Source organism: Hemitrygon akajei, chromosome 14 (assembly GCF_048418815.1).
Source record: "Hemitrygon akajei chromosome 14, sHemAka1.3, whole genome shotgun sequence".
Lineage (NCBI taxonomy): Eukaryota > Metazoa > Chordata > Chondrichthyes > Myliobatiformes > Dasyatidae > Hemitrygon > Hemitrygon akajei.
Window position 1 is genome coordinate 17,951,561 of NC_133137.1, and position 22,479 is coordinate 17,974,039.

Below are 22,479 nucleotides of genomic sequence, written 5' to 3' on the forward strand. Positions count from 1 at the left end.
GCTAGGCAGCATCTATGGAAAAAGAGTACGGTCGACCATTCGGGCTGAAACAAAGGGTCGCGGCCTGAAACGTTGACTGTACTCTTTTCCATAGATGCTGCATGGCCTTCTGAGTTCCTCCAGCATTTTGTGTGTATTTCTTGTAAATCTATACAAGAAAGGTGGAGGGAAGACAGAGAGCCATTGATCAGTTTAGCCCAATATTAGTTGTTGGGAAAATGCTGTAATTTATCTTTAAATGTCCTTATGACATATCTGCATTTTTAGATAGTCTTTAATAACAGTATGCAGAAAAAAATTAATGCACCAAGTATGGGAGTATGACAGTGGCATTGTCTGAGGAATGATTAACAGATAGAAGATGATGGGAAAAATGGGTCATACATAGTTTGGAGGCAGATCAGTGGGGTGCCAGAGAGCGCAATGTTGGAGCTCTAGCTTTTCACATCAATATCAATAACTCTGATGAGGGGATCAAGAGTAATATATTAAAATTTACTGATATAATGTAACAAACCATAATTGCTAAAATGAAGAACATCAAATAAGGAGGGAACAGAAAGAAATATAACAGAACCCTCAGATAGTTATTCACATACCAGAAGTACAGGGCCTAGTTGGTGCAATGGCAGTCACTTAAAGTAAGTACTCAGGTGCAGAAGCAAATGACAAGGCAAATGGTACACTGACCCACGTTACATGAATATATGAGAATAAGAGCAAGGATTCTGCTGTGCATCTGGACAGCTTTGGTTTGCTTATCGGAGAATGGAAGTTCTTATTATTGAGGGAGTGCAAAAAACAAATGGCACACTCAGTCTTGAGATGGTGGAATTGACAACTGAGATTAAATTGATCCATCCGATATTCACTGGGTTTAGAAGATTAAGAGAGGATCTCATAGGAACCTTTAAAACTCTAACACTTGTTATGATCCCAGCCCCCTCCTTTGTGAGAATCGCCAGAGCCCTAGTGAAGGGGGGGGGGGGGGGGGTCAATGACCCAAGAGAAGAGAGAGATACGTGCGGTGTCCCTCGTTTCACGGTGAGGCAAAGCTGGCGACTGTGGTCATTGTCTTGTGGAGACACCTTTGTGAATTGGGAACTGTACTACGTGTACACCCTCAGGGCAACGTGGGTGGAGAGATGGAGAGAGATTGCATCATCCCAACCTGATTGACATCTGAGACCCCGTGAGTTCAGATAAAAGAGGGTTGTAAAGACGGCCACCTAGACGCACCAGAAGACACGCTAGAAATCCTGCGACAGCGTTTAATAGCGACAGCCTGTGGTGCGGTTCGTGTGCGTCTTTTCCTTGGCTGGAATTGGCGACCTCACCACGAAAGAACGGCTTAGCTACAGGGGAGGCCACAAGTGAGCGTCCATTCCCCAACGAGACTCCGACAAATCGAACTCCTAAAGGTTGGAAAAACCCGCCGGGTAACTGTTTCATTTAATCTCTATCTCTCTCTCTCTAACCAACGTGACACCACAAAAGACGGCAGCTGGTGGAACTGCAGTGACCGCAAGAGACTTTCAGATATACAGCGGACAATATATACATTACCCCTAGACAACGATAGAGTTTATTTCTTATTGATTATTACTATACCTGCGCTTTAGATTGAGTATTGACGACTTATGTTATCTGAATGTTTGTATTAACCTTACTTTTATAAATAAAAACGTTTGAAAATGGTACCATCAGACTTCAGCGGACCTCTCTATCTTTGCTGGTAAGTGATCCAGTTACGGGATACGTAACACACTCAACTAGAGGGATAGACCTAAAGGCTGGATAATCAGGAACCCAGGGATCACAGTCCCAGGAAATGTCATCAGAAGAAAGTACTTCCTCCAGAGGGCAGCACATGTGAGGAATTCTCAACCACACAAGGATGTGAATATGAAATCAACTACTTTCAAGGATGAGGTTCATATGTTTCTTAATGATAAAAGTATCAAAGGGGATGATGAGAAGATAGAAGCAGAGCATTGAGGTAATAACCATATAACAATTACAGCACAGAAACAGGCTATCTTGGCCCTTCTAGTCCGTGTTAAACACTTACTCTCACCTAGTCCCACCTACCTGCACTCAGCCGATAACTCTCCATTCCTTTCCTGTCCATATACCTATCCAATTTTTTTTTTAAATAACAAAATCGAACCTGCCTCTACCACTTCTACTGGAAGCTCGTTCCACACAGCTACCACACTGAGTAAAGAGGTTTCCCCTCCTGTTACCCCTAAACTGTTGCCCCTTAACTCTCAACTCATGTCCTCTTGTTTGAATCTCCCCTACACTTAATAGAAAAAGCCTATCCATGTCAACTCTATCTATCCCCCTCATAATTTTAAATATCTCTATCAAGTCCCCCCTCAACCTTCTACGCTCCAAAGAATAAAGACCTAACTTGCTCAAACTTTCTCTGTAACAGGTGCTGAAACCCAGGTTACATTCTAGTAAATCTCCTCTGTACTCTTCTCTAATTTGTTGACATCTTTCCTATAATTCTGTGACCAGAACTGTACACAATAATCCAAATTTGACCTCACTAACTCCTTGTACAATTTTAACATTACATCCCAACTCCTATACTCAATGCTCTGATTTATAAAGGCCAGCATACCAAAAGCTTTCTTCACCACCCTATCCACATGAGATTCCACCTTTGGGGAACTATGCACCATTATTCCTAGATCACTCTGTTCTACTGTATTCCTCAATGCCCTACCATTTACCACGCATGTCCTATTTTGATTATTCCTACCAAAATGTAGGACCTCACACTTATCAGCATTAAACTCCATCTGCCATCTTTCAGCCCACTCTTCTAACTGGCCTAAATGATCAGCCATGACAGAGTTGAAAGGTAGAGCAAGTCCAAGGGGATAAAGGATAAATAGTCGACATCTGCTCTATTTTTCTACATTTCTACTTAACTGTTTGCAATAGCAGGTCAGGAACAAAAAGCAAGGAGCCAGGAATTTTAAACGAGAGGTTTTGCTTGAACTTTGCTGGTGCTTAACAAACAAGCTTCCCTACTGTTCAAAACCTAACAGAAAATTCCATCCATGAACTTAAGTGGAAGAGAAAATGTCAAGGCTCGACCTGAATTTCTATATGCATAGCAACTCTGGGCATCAAAATTTGAAAGCATGATTTTCCCAGCTACAGCTGGTATCAAAAGAAACCTTTTTGCAACACTACAAGCAATAATGACTATAATTTTTTATCACTCTCACCATTGCTTACTACCCTGGTAACCCTATTGACTTGTTAGAAAAAAATAGTCAACTTGAACTTGTATTTAATAAAATGCTCAAACATCTCCAAAAAAAAACAACAGATTGTTTTTACTCAAAAAAAAAGCAAAAGAAAAATTGCTTTCTCTATAAAATCATCATTGCCACCCTGACTACAAGATAAATTATAGTGTAATTTTAAAAAGAATTAACGGAATTTGTTTAAAAAGCCCTTTAATGGTTTTCCTTTTAACATATGATGATTCATATTATTTTGCTTTCCAGACAATAAAAACGTTATTCAAAAAAATTAGAAAATGATTTCAGTTGAAAATGAGATTTTCTAATTGAAAACAAAACTAGACATTTTTAGAGAAAAGCAAACTCAAATTCTTTAGTTGCAATAATCATCTTTATTCTCCAGTTCTGAATTAGGTGGATGAAAAAATTTACTGTATCTGGGAATTGCATTTCATCCAGGGTGCACACGGATAGTGACTGCAGTGATGTATAAGTATGTAATTTGATTGAATTAAGGATTTCAGCAAAATGAATGCTTACGTTTGTAACATGGTCTTGTCCATACTGCACCAACTGCCGTCACTGGGCTATAAACGTGCAGGAGCAGTGTCTGGTTAAATGCCTTGCTCAAGGACACACACGCTGCCTCGGCTGAGGCTTGAACTAACGACCTTCAGATCGCTAGCCCAAAGCCTTAACCACTTGGCCTCACACCAACACAAAAGGCAAAAGGCCTCTCAAAATAAGTGAAAGTTTTAGATTTCTTTAAAATTGTAGAGCCATGTAAGCTTTCACAAGTCTTTCTAACAGTTCTAGAAATTATTTTTAACTAGCAATAAATGTACATTTAAAAAAATCTTAACTAGAGTAATGCACACAGAGTTTGAGTAATGCATAAATGTAGTTAACATATTAAAAAGAAATTGGAAAATGACCTGCACATTTTTTGCTGAACTTGACACATGCCCTGCGGTCATGACAGTGCTTTTGACTTGCTTCAATAGATCTGGTTTAAACTGCTATATGGTTTATACGCTTCAAGATGCTGGCAAGATGCTCCACATTTTAGTTACTCCACTGCTTAAAAAGGCAATCTTATCAAAAGACTAATGTTAACAGCTATGACCTTTGGATTTTCAGCCAATATAACTATTCCAATAATGGACAATATTCAAACCTTGTGAAAACAAAAGGTCTCATTGACAGATGTAAAGGTTGCTGCCCACTGTAAGACAACTTCCCATCCTAATTTCTGATGGGCTACGAGTTAGGAAAACAGTTTTATTTAAAAGGTCAACTACCACTTGAATATCTTCCAACCACATACAAATAACTTGCTCCCTCTAATACATAAATCACTTTGATTATAAGCATAGTCCCACAATTCAGTGGAATGTACTTTCTTTTCATTCAACTAAGCAAAACTGTGCTGAAGAATAAAAGTACAAATAATTATAAATTTACTTGATCTCAAAGTGATAAATATAAACATTCCTCCAGCAACCAAAACAGACAATTTTAAGTGAAATTGTACACTGACAACACAATTTCCCAAACTGGATATCTTCCAGCGATGGACAAGAATTCAGGTGATGAACAATTTGTATTCATTGGTGCATAACAAGAACATGGAGGTCAGTAAATAAAGATTAAAGCTAAATCATACTTTTAGAAATTGAAAGTTAAAAAGATTTCCAAAATCCTATTTACTATAAAATTTGGAATATGGATATATGTCAATCTTTTCCCAAAGTGGCAAAATGCAACGGGGAAGGGAGAAAACAATTTATGAATGTTTTCTCCCTTGAATTGAAAAGTTACCTGGGTAACTTTTGAAATAGGCCACACATTGGAATCAATAGTGATAGCAATCAAATGCTTTATTCCCCTATCCCAACTGGAAAACAATCCACGACCACCACTACACTTAAATACAAATATTGTATATGCTTGGACAGGTAGCTCCGACAAAAAGAAACTTAACCTTCCAGACTAATAACTTTTCAGATTCAAGAACGTTGATTTCAGTACATAAGAACCAAAATAATTGTTACAACATTTCTGAATCAGCACAAAAAGCACAAACACAATAATAATAAACACATAAGACAACTTGTAAACATAGATTAATATATCCATAAAATGACACTAAGCACTGGGGTGCCTGTACATAATGGGACTGACAGGAAATAATAGAGGTAATTGTGGGTGCGAGGGGGTGTGTGTCTAAGCGAGTGGAGGCATTAATCAGCCTTACTGCTTGTGGAAAGTAACTGTTTTTGAACCTGGGGGTCTTGGCATGGATGTTATGTAGCCTGATGAGAATGGGACAAGCAATCCACGAGTAGAGTTGGTGGGATCCATCATGACATTATTGGACCTTTCCTGGCAGTTTTCTATACACGTCCTTGATGGTGTATAGGCTGATGCCAATGATACACTGGGCAGTTTTGACTACCCATTGTAGAGCATTCCTGTCCCCTGTAGTGTAGTTTCCATACCATGCAGTGGTGCAACTTGTTAGGATGCTCTCTACTCCACATCTGTAGAACGATACAAGGATAGAAGTACATGGTACAGCTCTTTTCAGCCTCCTTGGAAAGAAGAGGCTCTGATGAACTGTCCTGATTGTGTAGAGTGTGTTCTTGGACCATGAGAGGTTGTGCGAGACGAGCACCCCCAGGTGTTTGAAACTGCTTTCAGTTTCTACTGCTGATGCGAGTTCTCATGAAGTCAATAACCATCTCCTTTGTCTTGTTGACAGTGAGGAAAAGGGCATTTGCCTGGCAGCAGGACTCGAGTACTTCTATCACCTCTCTGTTGGTTGCCTTATTGTTGTTGGTAATGAACCCCACCACTGTCGTGTCATGGGAAAATTTGCCAATGCCATTACTTGTGTGTTTGGCCATGCAGTCTGCGTGAGTAAAGTGTACAGTAATGGGCTAAGCACACAGCCCTGGGGAGGACCCGTGTTCAGGATGATAGAGGGAGGAGCGGTCGTGCACCCTGACTACCTGTTGGTTACTGAGTCCAACACCGAGTTACATACTAGTGTATTTAGGCCGAGGAGTAGGAGCTTATTCACCAAGGTCTGTGGGACAATAGTGTTGAATGCAGTGCTGAAATCCAGAAAGAGCACTCTGACATAGTGTCCTTGTTTTCTAGGTGTGCCAGTACAAGGTTCATGGCAGATGCTATGGCATCTGTTATAGAGCAGTTCTGTCGGTAGGCGTATTGGCAAGTGTCAAATCTGGCAGGAATAGAGTTTTTAATATGTGCCATTACCAGCCATTCAAAGCACTTCATGACATTTAGTGTTAGTGTTACTGGATGGTAGTCATTTACAGTTTGATTAAAAATTGATGAACCCTTTGCAATTACCTGGTTTTCTGCATTAACTCACAAAATGTGGTCTGATTTTCATCTGACATAATAACAGACAAACACAATCTGCCTAAACTAATAACACACAAATAATTGTACTTTTCATGTCTTTATTGAACACATTGTTTAATCATTCACAGTACCAGACTGGAAAAGGTATGTGAACCCTTGTATTCAATAACTGGCAGAACCTCCTTTAGCAGCAACAACCTCCACCAAACATTTCCTGTAGCTGCTGATCAGACTTGCACAATGGTGAGGAGGAATTTTAGACCATTCCTCCATACAAAACTGTTTCAGTTCATCAATATTTCTGGGGTACCTTTCAGGAACAACTCTCTTCAGTTCATGCCATAGCATCTCCATTGGGAGAAGGTCTGGACTCTGACTTAGCCATTCCAAAACACAAATATTCTTATTTTTAAACCATCCTGTTATTGATTTACTCTTGTCGCTTCTTGCCAACTTACACTATACTTCATGTGATGAACCACTACCCTGACATTCTCCTGTAAGAGGTATTGAAACAATTTTGAAGTCATTGTTCCCTCAACATTTGCAAGCTGTCCAGGCCCTGAGGCAGCAAAGCAGCCCTAAACCATGATGCTCCTTCTGCCATATTTTACAGCTGGGATAAGATTTTAGTGTTGGTGTGCAGTGCCCTTTCCCCTCCAAACATAGCAATGTGCATTTCTGCCAAAACTTTCAACTTTTCTCTCAGCTGTCCACAGAATATTGTCCCAGAAATGTTGTGGAACATGCAGGTGGTCTTCTGCAAACTCAAGATGTGCAGCAATCTTTTTTTTATTTGAAGAGCTGTGGTTTCCTTTGAGGTGTCCTTCCATGAACACCATTCTTATTCAGTTTTTCGTATAGTGGATACACGGACAGAGTCTTTAGCAAGCTCTAGAGATTTCCATAGGTCTTTTACCATTACACTTGGGTTCTTTTTCATCTCCTTCAGCTTTGCACATTGTGCTCTTGGTGTGATCTTTGTAGGAGACCCACTCCTAGGAAGAGTAGCAACAGTACTGAATTTCTGCCATTCGTAAACAGTATTTCTTACTGTGGACTGATGAACACTCAGGTATTTAAAAATGCCTTTGTAACTTTTTCCAGCTTCCTGCATCTCTACAATTCTCTTCCAAGGTTCTCTGAAAGTTAGTTTAATCACAGCTCGGTGCACAAACAGATCTTTCTTGAGAAGAACAGGATCTGTCTGTAATCTGACTTTGTGTGTCTTTTTTGTAGGGCAAGGCACCTCTACAACCCACACCTCCAAAATCATCTCATTGCTTGGACCACCTGACTGCAAATAGCTTTTGTAGAAGGCATTACCCCAGAGGTTCACATACTTTTTCAAACCTATACTATGATTGTTTAATTGGCGTACTCAGAATTGACGAGGTCAATTGTTTGTGTGTTATTAGTTTAGGTAGATTGCGTTTGTCTAATATTGTGACTTAGATGAAGATCAGAACATATGAGTAATTAATGCTGAAAACCAAGTAATTGCAAAGGGTTCACAAGCTTTTCTTGCAACTGTAGTTCTGAAGGTGTAGAGTTCTTTGGTACAGGGATGATGGCAGCTAATTTGAAGCATGTGGGAACAGCAGTCTGGATGAGTGAAGTGTTGAAGATGACAGTGTGCTGGTGTGCACACTCCCCGAGTTCTCTACCTGGGATGGTGTCTGGCTCAGCCGCCTTACGTGGGCTGACTCTCTTAAGAGTCCTTCTCACATCTGCTGCTGTTGTAGACAGTGCCTACGCATCTGGGAGTGGGGAGCTTTCATGGGTGGCATTGTGTTGCATACCTCAAATTCATCCAAAACAGTCCTGAAGCATGGAGATCGTATCATTAGGCCATACAGTGATGGTTCTCTTAACTGGTTTCTCCATTTTCAGCAGCAGTCAGTATGCTGGGATTAACATTCTGGAGATGTAGTCAGAGAGGCCAAGATAAGAGCATGGGATGGCTTTATAAGATCTCTATATTTCAGGTTTCTGTCATCTGGGTTCTTTTCTACTTTTCGGTCATTGCTATATTTAGCTCTGTACGTAAACTGACAAAATTCTGCCAATGGAATGCATTCCCTGGCAAGATAATTCATTAATATCTTTTGCTCATTCTGGATTTCAGCAATCAACAGAAAAATTAAAGGTTCTTGCAAGCTAGATTTTGCAATTAAAAAAAATAACAATGCAGAAAACAGAAACAATTGCCATAGAAGTGCTGCTCCCAAGGGAAGATGCCTGTGTTTGAGTGGCTTCTCTCTTCCCCCCCCCCCCCCCCACCCCGATGCCTGTGTGTGGAGGCCTATTGCTCACTGCTCCCAAGGGAAGGCCTCTGCATTTGAGTGGTCTCCCACTCTCCATCAATGCTGTCAGAGGATGTTACCAAAGTTCTGTGATTTATGGATTGGACTGCAGATTGTAGTTCAAATTGGACTCTTCAGATAGTATAATATATATATTTATTTATTTTCCCGTGTTTTTACCTTGTTTTTTTTCCCCTTGTTGTTGTTCCGTGTGATTTGTTAGATTTTTTTTGAGCAGGGGCATTTGGGGCCTGATGTTCTCACTGTTTACATGATTTATTTTTCTGTGTGGTGGGGCTGATGTTCTTGTAGCCGCTTGGCACAATATTTTTCTCCTGCGTGGGAGGGTATTGATCATGTTGCCATTTGTGAGATTTGTTTTTTGGTGCGAGGGGAACGGGTGATATTTTTCTTTGAACGACTTCCATGGCTTTTCTTTGTTTTGTGACTATCTGGAGAAGAATCTCAGAGTTTGTATACTGCATACATACTCTGATAACAAATGAACCTTTGAATCTGATGATAGACAAGCTTCTGTTTTGGATCTAACACATTCAAATTGTGGTTAATATTTTAGCATTCACATATGTAATGGATTAAAGTAACTGATTCTAAAAATGGTTTAAAGTTTCCCCCATAATTTAATGATTATATCAGTCAAACATATAGAGCAATACAAATAGTGAAACCCAGTTTAATATTCTTGGTTTCCTGACACAAGACCTCACTTAAAGCAGAGATCTTGATACTACACTCCATATACTCTTCCGAATACCAAATCTACCAGTTTTTGGTGCTAAACCAGCACTGGATCACAGTAGGATAATAAAGTATAAAAGTGCATCAAATACCAATGCTATTAATACAACAAATTTGATCTATCAATACAAGTAATCATAATACTAAAATACCTCAAATTACATCGTAGTCAGAAAGGACAGAGCAAAAATCAAACTAAGTGAACATTTGCAAAACACTCAATAGAAACTTACAGCTACAGGGCTAAATCCTCAACTGCATGCATCATGCCTTTCTGCTTATCTTACAGGATTAATTGTTTTAATTCTATCTTAATATGACATTAACTGTAGACCAGCTTTAACCTGATCTCTGTTCCTCCTTGGTGTTCATCCTGAGATACAAGTATTTGACTCCTGAATTCTTTCAGCTGTGTCGGGGGCCAAGGTGAAATTCGGTGGGGAAGTCAATGAAGAATTTAAATTTGATATAATAAAATTAATATTTGTATAGAGGTACCACATAATTATTTATATCCATCTTCAATAATGTCATGGCTTGATGTATAATCATCCAATTCACACTCATATTCTCACATTTATTCTGGAATGGATTTTAATTTCAAAACATTAAGAAAACTTTCTACACAATGTACTTACCAGCAGCCACTGCAGAGCACATAACAAAAAACATGCCAACAGCAATTCTCATCAAGGGTGTAAGCAGCAAGCCTTTCCTCTTTAACACGGGATCTACCACTTTGTCTTTGACTGGGATCAGAATCAGAATAAGTACTGCATCAAACATGGTGAACCAAGCAGCTGGAAGCTGTAGAAAAGTATAGTTAGAATAGAATGCAGATCAGGGATCACTGAAAAGTACAGACGCAACAGCACAACAAATCATATACAGTAGAACTGACAGTCCATCAGCCTTGCGACTTTGCTAATGTCAGAAACAGATTTTCTCAACTATAGAGAATTACTACAATTAATACCAAAACATTTTTAATTCACTTTATTTTAAAGATATTAGCAGCACAGTGGTTAGCACAACAGTTTACAGTACCAGCGACCCGAGTTCAATTTCCACTGCTGCTTGTAAGGAGTTTGCACGTTCTCCCTATGACTATGTGGGTTTCTTTTCACAGTCCAGACATACCAAATGACAGGTTAATTGGTCATTGTAAATTATCCCATGAATAGGCTAGGGTTAAATTGACAGATTGCTGAACAGTGCAGCTCAAAGGGCTGAAAGGGCCTATTCCACACTTATCTCAATAAATAAATAAAATTTTCCAGTGTACCCAATGAGTTTAAGTGGAGGAGAGAAATACAGTGCAAGCGCTCTGGCTCCCAAATCCAGCTGCACATCTACTCATTTCTCATGTTCCTGAATCTTGGTGTTCTGGACCACATGTTTGTCCACAGTCTGGACCCCAGCCCCACTGCACTCCGAAACCCGAGCTCTGATTGCACACCTCTCTTACTCTCCAAATCCCTAGCTTGCATTCTGGACTGAGGAGTGAGTTGGATATCAGACCACCAAGTATTCTGAGCAATCATTTGCTGGAGTATTGGAGTTTCATTGCAATTAGCACATAAAACTATACTCTTTGCAGTCAATATTAAAAGAACTTCATATGTTTCTTTATAAGTAAGCACAGACCCATGCTTTGGAACATGCAAGCTGCATTCCTGAAAAAAATTGCTGAACTGCAATTTTTCATTATGTAAAGCCATCACCTCATCGATGCATACATCAACAAATGTGAGTAGAAATAAAAGTATTTATTTACTTTTCATTCCCCAAACACTCCCCCGCGCCCTCCAGCACCAACCCAAGTGCAAATTTTATTCTGTGGCTCAATTTTTTGGGTAGTAATGCAAGATTGAATTATGTAAGGTTGAATTTCTGTTAACCAAACAACAGACACTGAAGTCACTTGCATTTGTATCAGAGATGTTATATTTTAGCAGCAAAGCCTGGGCTAAAGCAGTTTTCACCAACAATGGCCCTCTGTGATTCCTACTTTCCTCCTAAGAACATAGTGCATCAGAAAAACTATTTAAAATATTAAAATGCCCATTTTCCCACCTAGGAAAGTCACAAGTACTTTAAACAGGTATACCCTAATGTATTACTTCTAAAATACAAATATCATTAAAAAACACACTGACTCCTCCTGCTGGCATTGCATAGAGTAGACATGTTTCTTGAATGGCTCTGTTCTTTTAAATTACTGAATCCAATCTGCTTTGATAACTTACTTTTGGAGTATTATGATGTCTCGTGCTAAAACTTCAAAAAAAAGAGGATCATTCTGTGACGATGGAAGCTATTGCAGAGCTAATTCGGAAAGCTCAGAGCAAAACGTCTGAACAACTTTTGGATATGTGTTAAAAGTTACCACAGAGCTTAAATGAATGGAGATTCTGCTGCAGACTATTCAAAAAAATTTACAGGGACATACTACTCAGATTGAACCACATGAAGATGCTTTAATGAGACTTGATACTAAGACGGATGAGTTGGAAAAGTTCAGAGATATACAATTGAAAACCATTGAATCTTTAAGACAAAAGATTGTCGCTTTGGAGAATAGATCAAGAAGGAACAATATATGAATTTTGGGTCTTCCGGAGTTGGTCGAAGGCAATCGACCTTCAGAATTTTTTGCAAAGCTGTTGACTCGTTTGTTTTCTGATGTCTTGGATACTCCACCTGGAACTGACCGGGCGCACTGAGCCCCAGTACTTAAATCATCTCAACAAAGCCTTCGACCTGTGATAATTGCTTTTCAGGACTTCCAAACAAAGCCAAGCTCGCCGGTTAGGTACGATTAGCTTTGAAGATTACAAGATAAGGCTGGTCGAAGATTATTCACCTGAGGTATTAAATAAATGTTTTAAGTACAAAAAAAATCATGTCTGAGTTATATAACAAAGGCTATAAACCTTCACTAAATTACCCCGCTCACCTCAGGATCATAGTGAAAAATGGATCTCCTAAGTGGTTTCTTTTGATTGAGGAAGTGCATAATTTCTTCAGGCCGAATCAAGTCCAGAAAATTAATTGTTTAATACTGAATTAGGTAAACTATGTTTCCTTAGCATGAACGTTTCTTTGTTGTTGGAAGTTTGCAGTCTAAAGGTTTAGTACGTCTTTCTTATGAACATTTCTTTCTTCTATTCTCATATATTCTTATAATTAGTTCCTGTTCTTATCATATTTTAACATGATGTTTTGAATTCTTCTTTAGCTCTTTTGAATAATAGTTAGTCTATCAACTCCAGAAGTTTAATGGTTTATTTTTGCTTCTTATAACCTTGTCCCCAGTTTGACTGATCAATTCATTGCATTTTTGTAGTTTACTTGTTTAGTACTTCTTTCTTTGAATAATTCTTTTTTTCGATATATTTTCATAATTCTTTTTCTTTATTTTTTGTTTAGAAAATTAATAGACTTAACTTCAGTAAGCTTTCCTTGTAATTTTTTTTTGCAAGCGCTATGTTTTGTATTTTTTTTCTGTTCGTTTTAAGGTTATTTAGTCTATGTTGGATTTCATTTTGTAGTAATCTTTTCTTCTCTTGGAGCTCTGCCAGTAGGATGTTGGGGGTGGGATTTATCATTAGATTAGCTTTCTAGTGTCTCTTGGGTGATTCTTTTCTTTGGGAGGGTGGGCGAGAGTGGACTTTTTTTTCCTTTTATCAGCTGTTTGGTTATCCCCGCCTCATCTATTGGTTGGTTAATTATTATTAATTTTAAGGTTTAGATTTTTGGTATATTCCAGTGGTTCATATGTTTAACCTCTGTTTTAAACATGGTACACAATATTAGTTTTCTTAGTTTAAATGTGAAAGGTTTAAACCATCCTGTGAAACGCAATAAGGTTTTTAACCTATGTTAAGAAATTGAATGCCTCAATTATTTTTTTTTTTTACAAGAAACACATTTGCAGATCTGATTGTGGACATTTGTTCAAACGTTGGAATGGTCTAGCTTTTCATTCTTCCTTTCAAGCCAAGGCCAGAGGTCCTTCGATTTTGATTGACAATTCAGTTGCCTTTGTTCAACAGGATGTAATGTCTGACCCCAATGGGCGATTTGTTATAGTCTCAGGGAAATTAGATAACAAACTAATGGTCTTGGCTAATCTCCATGCTCCAAATATAGATGATCCAGGCTTTTTTGAACTTTTTTTTCTTTTTTACAAGACTTAAATTTATACTCTTTAATTTTGGGAGGAGATTTTAATTGCTGTCTTGACCCTGTTTTAGACCGTTCATCTTTGAAACGATTGACTATTAGTAGATCTGCCTCCAATATCCAATCTTTTCTAATGAAATGTGACATTATTGATGGCTGGCGTTTTTTTTTTACATCCAACAAGTAGAGAATATTCCTTTTTTTCCTCATATTCATCATACCTATTCCAGGATTGATTATTTTTTTGTCTATAGTCATTTGATACCCTCTGTTCCATCCTGTGAATATAAAGAAATTGCTGTTTCAGATCATGCCTGTCTTTTTTATCTGTAAATCTTCCAGGTGTTCCTTGATCAAACAGATTTTGGCATTTTAATCTAATTTCACTATCGGATAAGGCTTTTTAAAAAATTTTAGAGAGTCATATTACCTTTTTCTTTGAAGAGAATATACTAGATGGCACATCTAGCCTTATTGCTTGGGATGCTTTCAAGGCTTATATTAGAGACCAAATTATTTCCTATACAGCAAGTATTTAAAAAAATCTAATAAGGAGAGAACTGATTTAGCCAATCAGCTGAAAAGTTTAGATCAAAAATATGCTTCTGATCCCGATCCCATCTTACATAAAAGACGTGTTGAAGTTAAAACTAAATATGATCTGTTCTTAACTTACCCTGTTGAAACTCAATTTTTAAAAGTTAAAAGTCAATTTTATGTTCATGGTGATAAAACGGGCAAATTTTTTGGCTAATCAACTTAAAACTTTAATAGTTAAATGTCAAATTAAGGAAATCTCCAAAGCAAATGGTGATATAACTTCTGATCAATTACAAATAAACAATATTTTTAGAGAATTTTACTCTAAACTGTATAGCTCCGATTCTCCTAAAGCCATTTTCTCTATGAATAATTTTCTAGATCATTTAAATATTCCCTCACTTTCTGAGGTTAATCAAAAATGGTTAGATCAACCTTTTTCTTCTGAGGAAATTACCCGGTTTGTCCATTCTCTGAGTTCGGGGAAGGCTCGCGGTCCTACAGATTTTCTGGAGAGGTTTAAGGCTTTTGCTCCTTTGCTTATTTCTTATTTACTTTCTGTCCTTTCTGACTCTTTTAAATTAGGCAGGTTGCCATAATCTTTTTATGACACCTCTATTTCACTTATTCTCAAAAAGAATAAAGATCCAACTGATTGCTCTTCCTACAGACCTATTTCTTTACTTAATGTCAATGCTAAAATTTTATTTAAACTTTTGGCTCATAGGATGGAAAACATTCTGGCTTCTATTACCTCTGATGACCAGACCGGATTTATTAAAAATCGTTATTGTCATTTTAACATCCATCGTTTACTGAATGTTATTTACTCTCCCTCTAAAGAAACTTCGGAATGCGTGATCTCTTTAGATGCTGAGAAAGCCTTTGATTGGGTTGAATGGAATTATTTATTTAAAATATTAGAAAAAATTAACTTTGGCTCCAATTTCATTCAATGGATTAAATTATTTTTCTCCCACTGCACAGGTTCTTACTAACTCTCAGAGTTCTAAACCATTTAATCTCCAACGTGGTACCAGACAAGGATGTCCTTTGAGCCCTTTGCTTTTTGATTTGGCTTTAGAGCCTTTAGCCATTGTATTTCATGAAGCAGTTGACATCTCAGGTATTTTAAGGAGGGGTATCACTCTTAAGTTGTCGCTTTATGCTGATGACCATTTGCTCTCCATTTCTAATGTGGAGTCTTCTCTACCCTCAGTACTTTCTTTACTTTCTGCATTTAGTCAGTTCTCAGGATATAAACTTAATCTTCATATGAGTGAACTTTTTCCTTTGAATAATTTGGTATCAGTTAACTCTGACCTTCCTATTAAAATTGTAAGAAATCAATTTACTTATTTGGGTATAACAATTACAAACCCCATTTCCAGAAAAGTTGGGATATTTTCCAAAATGCAATAAAAACAAAAATCTGTGATATGTTAATTCACGTGAACCTTTATATACTGACAAAAGTACAAAGAAAAGATTTTCAATAGTTTCATTGACCAACTTAATTGTATTTTGTAAATATGCACAAATTTAGAATTTGATGGCTACAACACACTCAACAAAAGTTGGGACAGAGTTAAAATAAGATTGAAAAGTGCACAGAATATTCAAGTAACACCGGTTTGGAAGACTCCACATTAAGCAGGCTAATTGGTAGCAGGTGAGGTATCATGACTGGGTATAAAAGTAGCATCCATCAAAGGCTCAGTCTTTGCAAGCAAGGATGGGTCGTGGCTCACCCCTTTGTGACAAAATTTGTGAGAAAATTGTTAGTCAGTTCAAAAGGAATATTTCCCAACGCAAGATTGCAGAGAATTTAGGTCTTTCAACATCTACAGTACATAATATTGTGAAAAGATTCAGAGAATTCAGAGACATCTTAGTGCGTAAAGGGCAAGGTTGGAAACCACTGTTGAATGCGTGTGATCTTCGAGCCCTCAGGCGGCACTGCCTAAGAAACCGTCATGCTACTGTGACAATTATGGCCACCTGGGCTCGGGAGTACTTCGGAAAACCATTGTACACTTAACACAGTCCGTCGCTGCATCCAGAAATGCAACTTTAAACTGTATTACGCAAGGAGGAAGCCATACATCAACTCCATGTAGAAACGCCGGCGAGTTCTCTGGGCCCGAGCTCATCTCAGATGGACCGAAAGACTGTGGAACTGTGTGCTGTGGTCAGATGAGTCCACATTTCAGCTAGTTTTTGGAAAAAACGGGCATCAAGTTCTCCGTGCCAAAGATGAAAACGACCATCCTGATTGTTATCAGCGAAAGGTACAAAAGCCAGCATCTGTGATGGTATGGGGGTGCTTCAGTACCCACGGCATGGGTGAGTTGCATGTATGTGAAGGTACCATTGACTCTGAGGGGTACATGAGGATTTTAGAGAGACATATGTTGCCATCAAGGCGATGTCTCTTCCCGGGACGTCCATGCTTATTTCAGCAGGACAATGCCAGACCACATTCTGCAAGGGCCAAAATGGCGTGGCTTTGTAGACACAGTGCGTGTGCTTGACTGGCCTGCTGCCAGTCCAGATCTATCTCCTATTGAAAATGTATGGTGCATCATGAAGAGGAGAATCAGACAACGGAGACCACAGACTGTTGAGCAGCTGAAGTCTTATATCAAGCAAGAATGGACAAAATTTCCAATTGCAAATCTACTACAATTAGTATCCTCAGTTCCAAAACGATTAAAAAGTGTTATTAAAAGGAAAGGTGATTTAACACAATGGTAAACATGCCTCTGTCCCAACTTTTGTTGTGTGTGTTGCAGCCATCAAATTCTAAATGTGTATATTTACAAAAATACAATTAAGTTGGTCAGTAAAACTATTGAAAATCTTTTCTTTGTACTTTTGTCAGTTAAATAAATGTTCACGTGAATTAACATATCACAGATTTTTGTTTTTATTGCATTTTGGAAAATATCCCAACTTTTTTGGAAATGGGGTTTGTACTAGGAACTATTTGTAATAACTGCAGCCTTAGGGTTTTCGCCAGTCATTAGTGGCTGCTGGCCCTGGCCCTTGCAGGGCGGGCTTCTGTGCCCCATCGCTGGTGGTAGAAACACCACTGTTCACTGGCCTCTTCACTCTTGCCTTTGTGTTGTGTGCGCCCCCCTGCCGGGCCTGGTCTGGTCCGCTGTTGAACGCGTGGCCTGGTAATCTGACCAACGGACTCCACGCTCTCCCTCTTGGCTTTCCATAGCACATCTGCCCAGGCCGCCACCTTCCGGGGGTCGCTGAAATCTGCGTCGGCCAGCAGCAGATGTATGTCCTCGGGCAGTTGCTCTAGGAACGCTTGCTTGAACATGAGGCAGGGCTTGTGTCTGTCAGCCAGGGCCAGGATCTCATTCATCAATGCTGACAGCAGTCTGCCTCCCAAACCGTCCAGGTGAAGCAGGCGGGCACCCCGCTCACGCCGTGAGAGGCCAAAGGTCCCAATGAGCAGCGTTTTGAATGCTTCATATTTGCCTTCTTCCAGGGGCGACTGTATGAAATCCACAACCTGGGCGGCAGTCTCCTGGTCAAGGGCGCTCACCACGTGGTAGTAACGCGTGGAATCAGAAGATATCTGCCGAATCTGGAACTGAGCTTCCGCTTGGCTAAACCACACGCGTGGTCGTAGCGTCCAGAAAGCCGGTAGTTTTAGTGAAACTGCGTGAACAGATAAAGAGTCGGCCATCTTTGGTCCAAATCCCGTTTGGACCGTCGGGGTCACCAATGTAGCGATGTACTACATACAGAGCTAGAGACGACACGCAGTCGGTAAGCCATTTCAAGACTAGTTTATTCAAACTTCGCGGCGCTAGCATTTAACTTTTTAAGAAAGGAGGGAGGGAAAAAACAGAACTATCGACCTGTCAGCCTAACATCAGTAGTGGGGAAGATGCTAGAGTCCATTATTAAAGATGAAATAGTGGCATATCTAGATAGCAGTGATAGGATTGGGCCGAACCAGCATGGATTTACCAAGGGCAAATCATGCTTGACTAATCTATTGGAGTTTTTCGAGGATGTAACCAGGAAGTTAGACAAGGGAGATCCAGTGGATGTAGAGTACCTCGATTTTCAGAAGGTCCCACATAGGAGATTGGTGGGTAAAATCAGAGCTCATGGCATTGGGGGTGGGGAAGATATTGACATGGATAGAAAACTGGTTGGCAGATAGAAAGCAAAGGGTAGCGGTGAATGGGTGTTTCTCGGAATGGCAGGTGATGACTAGGGGGGTGCCACAGGGCTCGGTATTGGGACCACAGCTGTTTACGATTTACATCAATGATTTAGATGAAGGCATTGAGAATAACATCAGCAAGTTTGCTGATGATACTAAGCTGCGTGGCAGTGTGACATGTGATGAGGATGTTAGGAGAATTCAGGGTGACTTGGATAGGCTGGGTGAGTGGGGCAGATACTTGGCAGATGACATTTAATGTGAATAAGTGTGAGGTTATCCACTTTGGGAGTAAGAACAGGAAGGCAGATTATTATCTGAACGATGTAGAGTTAGGTAAGGGAGAAATACAAAGATCTAGGAGTCCTTGTTCATCAGTCACTGAAGGGGAATGAGCAAGTGCAGCAGGCAGTGAAGAAGGCTAATGGAATGTTGGTCTTTATTACAAAGGGAATTGAGTACAAGAGCAAGGAAATCCTTTTGCATTTGTACAGGGCCCTGGTGAGACCACACCTGGAGTATTGTGTACAGTTTTGGTCTCCAGGGTTAAGGAAGGACATCCTGGCTGTAGAGGAAGTGCAGCGTAGATTCACAAGGTTAATTCCTGGGATGTCCGGACTGTCTTACGAAGAGAGGTTAGAGAGACTGGGCTTGTACACGCTGGAATTAAGGAGATTGAGAGGGGATCTGATTGAAACATATAAGATTATTAAGGGATTGGACAAGATAGAGGCAGGAAATATGTTCCAGATGTTGGGACAGTCCAGTACCAGAGGGCATGGTTTAAGAATAAGGGGTAGGTCATTTAGGACAGAGTTAAGGAAAAACTTCTTCTCCCAGAGAGTTGTGGGGGTGTGGAATGCACTGCCTCAGAAGGCAGTGGAGGCCAAGTCTCTAGATGCTTTCAAGAAGGAGCTAGATAGGTATCTTATGGATAGGGGAATCAAGGGATATGGGGACAAGGCAAGAACCGGGTATTGATAGTAGATGACCAGCCATGATCTCAGAATGGTGGTGCAGGCTCGAAGGGCCAAATGGTCTACTTCTGCACCTATTGTCTATTGTCTATAATCCCTAGCGCCCACCCTCTCTGGGTGGAAATGACGTCAGAGGTACATTACCAAAGTCTCCCCGCGCACTGGCTGTTTGTGAGCCGGTTCGCCTGTGGAGAAAGTGGGTCGCCACAGTATAACACTATTCGTGTTCTACTGCTTTAAATATCGTGCAAGCAGCTTACCAACTGTCACCACCTTCATAGAAACTTGTTTTTAATCTAAATAATACATATTCTGCTTCTTTGTTATACAAGTTATTTAGCTGGAATTTCAAATTGTACAGCTCTCTCGTTTTTACTCAGATTTTTTTTTCATACTGTAATAGGTGTAATGTTGAAGAGGCCTCTCTAATTCATATGTTTTGGTCCTGCCTGCGGCTTGATAAATTTTGGAAAGAAGTATTTCAAACTTTCTTGGAACTTTTTAAAGTAAATTTTAAACCCAATCCTCTGACTGCCTTGTTTGGCATTATTGGAGGAAATGATTTTACTCTTAAGCCAAATGATCTGCATATTTTGACTTTTATTTCTCTTTTAGCCAGAAGAGCTTTGTTGCCGAAATGGAAAGATGCTGCTCCGCCTACTCATGCCCATTGGCCGATTGATGTTATGTCATGTTTAAATTTAGAGAAGATTAGGTGCTCTATTTCCACACCTGGACAAGATTTTTTCACATTACGGGGACCTTTTTGGAACTACTTTCACAATCTTCAACTTGTTCAGCAATGTTGATGGCTACTATTTGTTTGAATTTATGACTATATGTCCAAAATTATTTTTTCTTTGCTTTTAACCAAACAGCTGTTTTTTTCCTCTTTTTTTGTTATGGGGTTTTGATTTCACTTTAGATTAGAATAAAATATACCTTTTCAATATTACGGTTAACTTATCATACATAGATATTAAACCTTGTTTCTGTTTCCATAATATCATAATGTATTTTGTATTTGTTTATGCGTAATTAATAAAAGTATTGAAAAGGAAAAAAAACACTGCAGATCAATTATATTCACTAGCACAAAGAGGTACTGCAGATGCTGGAAATCTAGAGCAACACATACAATGTGCTGGCAAGTCAGCAGCTCAGGTAGCATTTATGGACAGGAATAAACAGTCGACATTTCAGGCCGAGATCCTTCATCAAAACTCGATTACATTTCTATGTAAACATATTAATATTCCTAAAATTAAATTTCTGGGTCCTTTTTACTGTCTTTAATCCATAGCAGTACAAAAGTCGTTGAAGACTGAAGTTGTTAACAAATACCAAGTGAAAAAATATAAAATAGCTGAACTGATCTATAAGCATATTCCACTTTAGTGGAGGAACAGGATTGCTCTGAGAACTAGCATAGAATTAAGAGTTAAAAAAAACCCTCTATAAGCAAATATTGCAAATAGTTTCGAAATTGCAAGTTATTGCAAGTGACGTGAAACAGTTAAATCCTTACTTTAAAAGGATTGAGAAAATAAACTGATCTTCTAATATTAAGATCAGGCTTAATCTACAAAAAAAAAGGTAAATAGCTAACAGGAGGCCATGGCTCCAAGAATATTCTCGCTCTCAATGGTGGCAGAGCAAAGCAGATAGGTACAAGACACAAGGTTGATTCATTTACAATCATAGGGTGCTTGGTTGATGATCCAATTTTGTTGGCTTTCTATCATCATAGAAGTCAGTGCTCAATCCATTCAATTTACTCTACATTGACAGCAAGAAATGGATGAGCACACGGACCACAGAAAAGCAATTAGGACTAAACAGCATTCTTTCGGTGTGCTAAAGTTCCAGAGAAAATTGTATTGAAACAGCTTAGTGTGAACAGCAGCTAAATGTGCAGTTCATGCACAAAAAGAATCAAAGTGATAACCTGATAATTACTCCCCCATTTGTCTGTTCTCAATCACTCCGTGACAGGCAATAGCATTGACAACACCACCACCATACCTCTTACTCATCGATTACTTTTTACCAGTGCTCAGTTTGGGCGTAACTTAACCATGTTCCACATTAAATATCAACAAAAGAGCCAAATCCAAAAGTGATTAACACCATACAGCACCAAGAAAGAATCTGATTAAGTGTAGCATGATGAAACTGAAGTCAATGGAAACTAGTTGGGGGGTGGGGGGGGGAGTTACTTCTGGAGTCATGGATAGTGAAAAGAAAGATGCTTCTGGCTTTAAAAATTAAATATCCCAACTTCAGCATACTTTCCCTAGCATTCCCCAAGGAAGTTGCCTGGTAATTACCACTGGGTGGAAACTTAACCAGATCAGCCAGATAAACTGACTATGTGAACAACTCAGACTGGGCACCCTGTGATGAGTTCCTCAATGTATGACTTCACGGTGCAAGGAAGTTGTTTTCCATTGATCGCGTGGAGAGTCAGAGACTTTTTCCCTGGTGCTGAAATGGTTGCCACAAGAGGACACAGGTTTAAGGTGCTGGGGTACAGAGGAGATGTCAGGGGTAAGTTGTTTTTTTTTAAAAAAAACGCAGAGAATGGTGAGTGCGTGGAATGGGCTGCCAGCAACGGTGGTAGAGGCAGATACGATAGGGTCTTTTAAGATAGGTACAAGGAGCTTAGAAAAATAGAGGGCTATAGGCAAGCTTAGTAATTTTTAAGGTAGGGACATGTTCGGCACAACTGTGTGGGCCGAAGGGCCTGTATTGTGCTGTAGGTTTTCTATGTTTCTAATGTTCTATTAACCAAGATGAGCACAACTCTGTTGACTGAACCATATGCTGTACCCTGAAGATTCACTTCC

The 22,479-nt window shown here is 39.3% G+C and overlaps 1 protein-coding gene across 2 annotated transcripts in view; it reads right to left on the reverse strand.

Annotated features, from left to right (window-relative positions):
* Nucleotides 1-22,479, reverse strand: part of slc15a4 (solute carrier family 15 member 4) — a 90,413-nt gene that overhangs the window by 30,753 nt on the left and 37,181 nt on the right. For both annotated transcript variants that reach the window (XR_012101351.1, XM_073065531.1), the window contains exon 5: nt 10,369-10,537. Coding sequence is in view for 1 of the 2 variants with exons in the window: in XM_073065531.1 (XP_072921632.1) it covers nt 10,369-10,537 (169 nt within the window). In the remaining variant the exon portion in view is untranslated. The remainder of the gene's footprint in view (nt 1-10,368; nt 10,538-22,479) is intronic.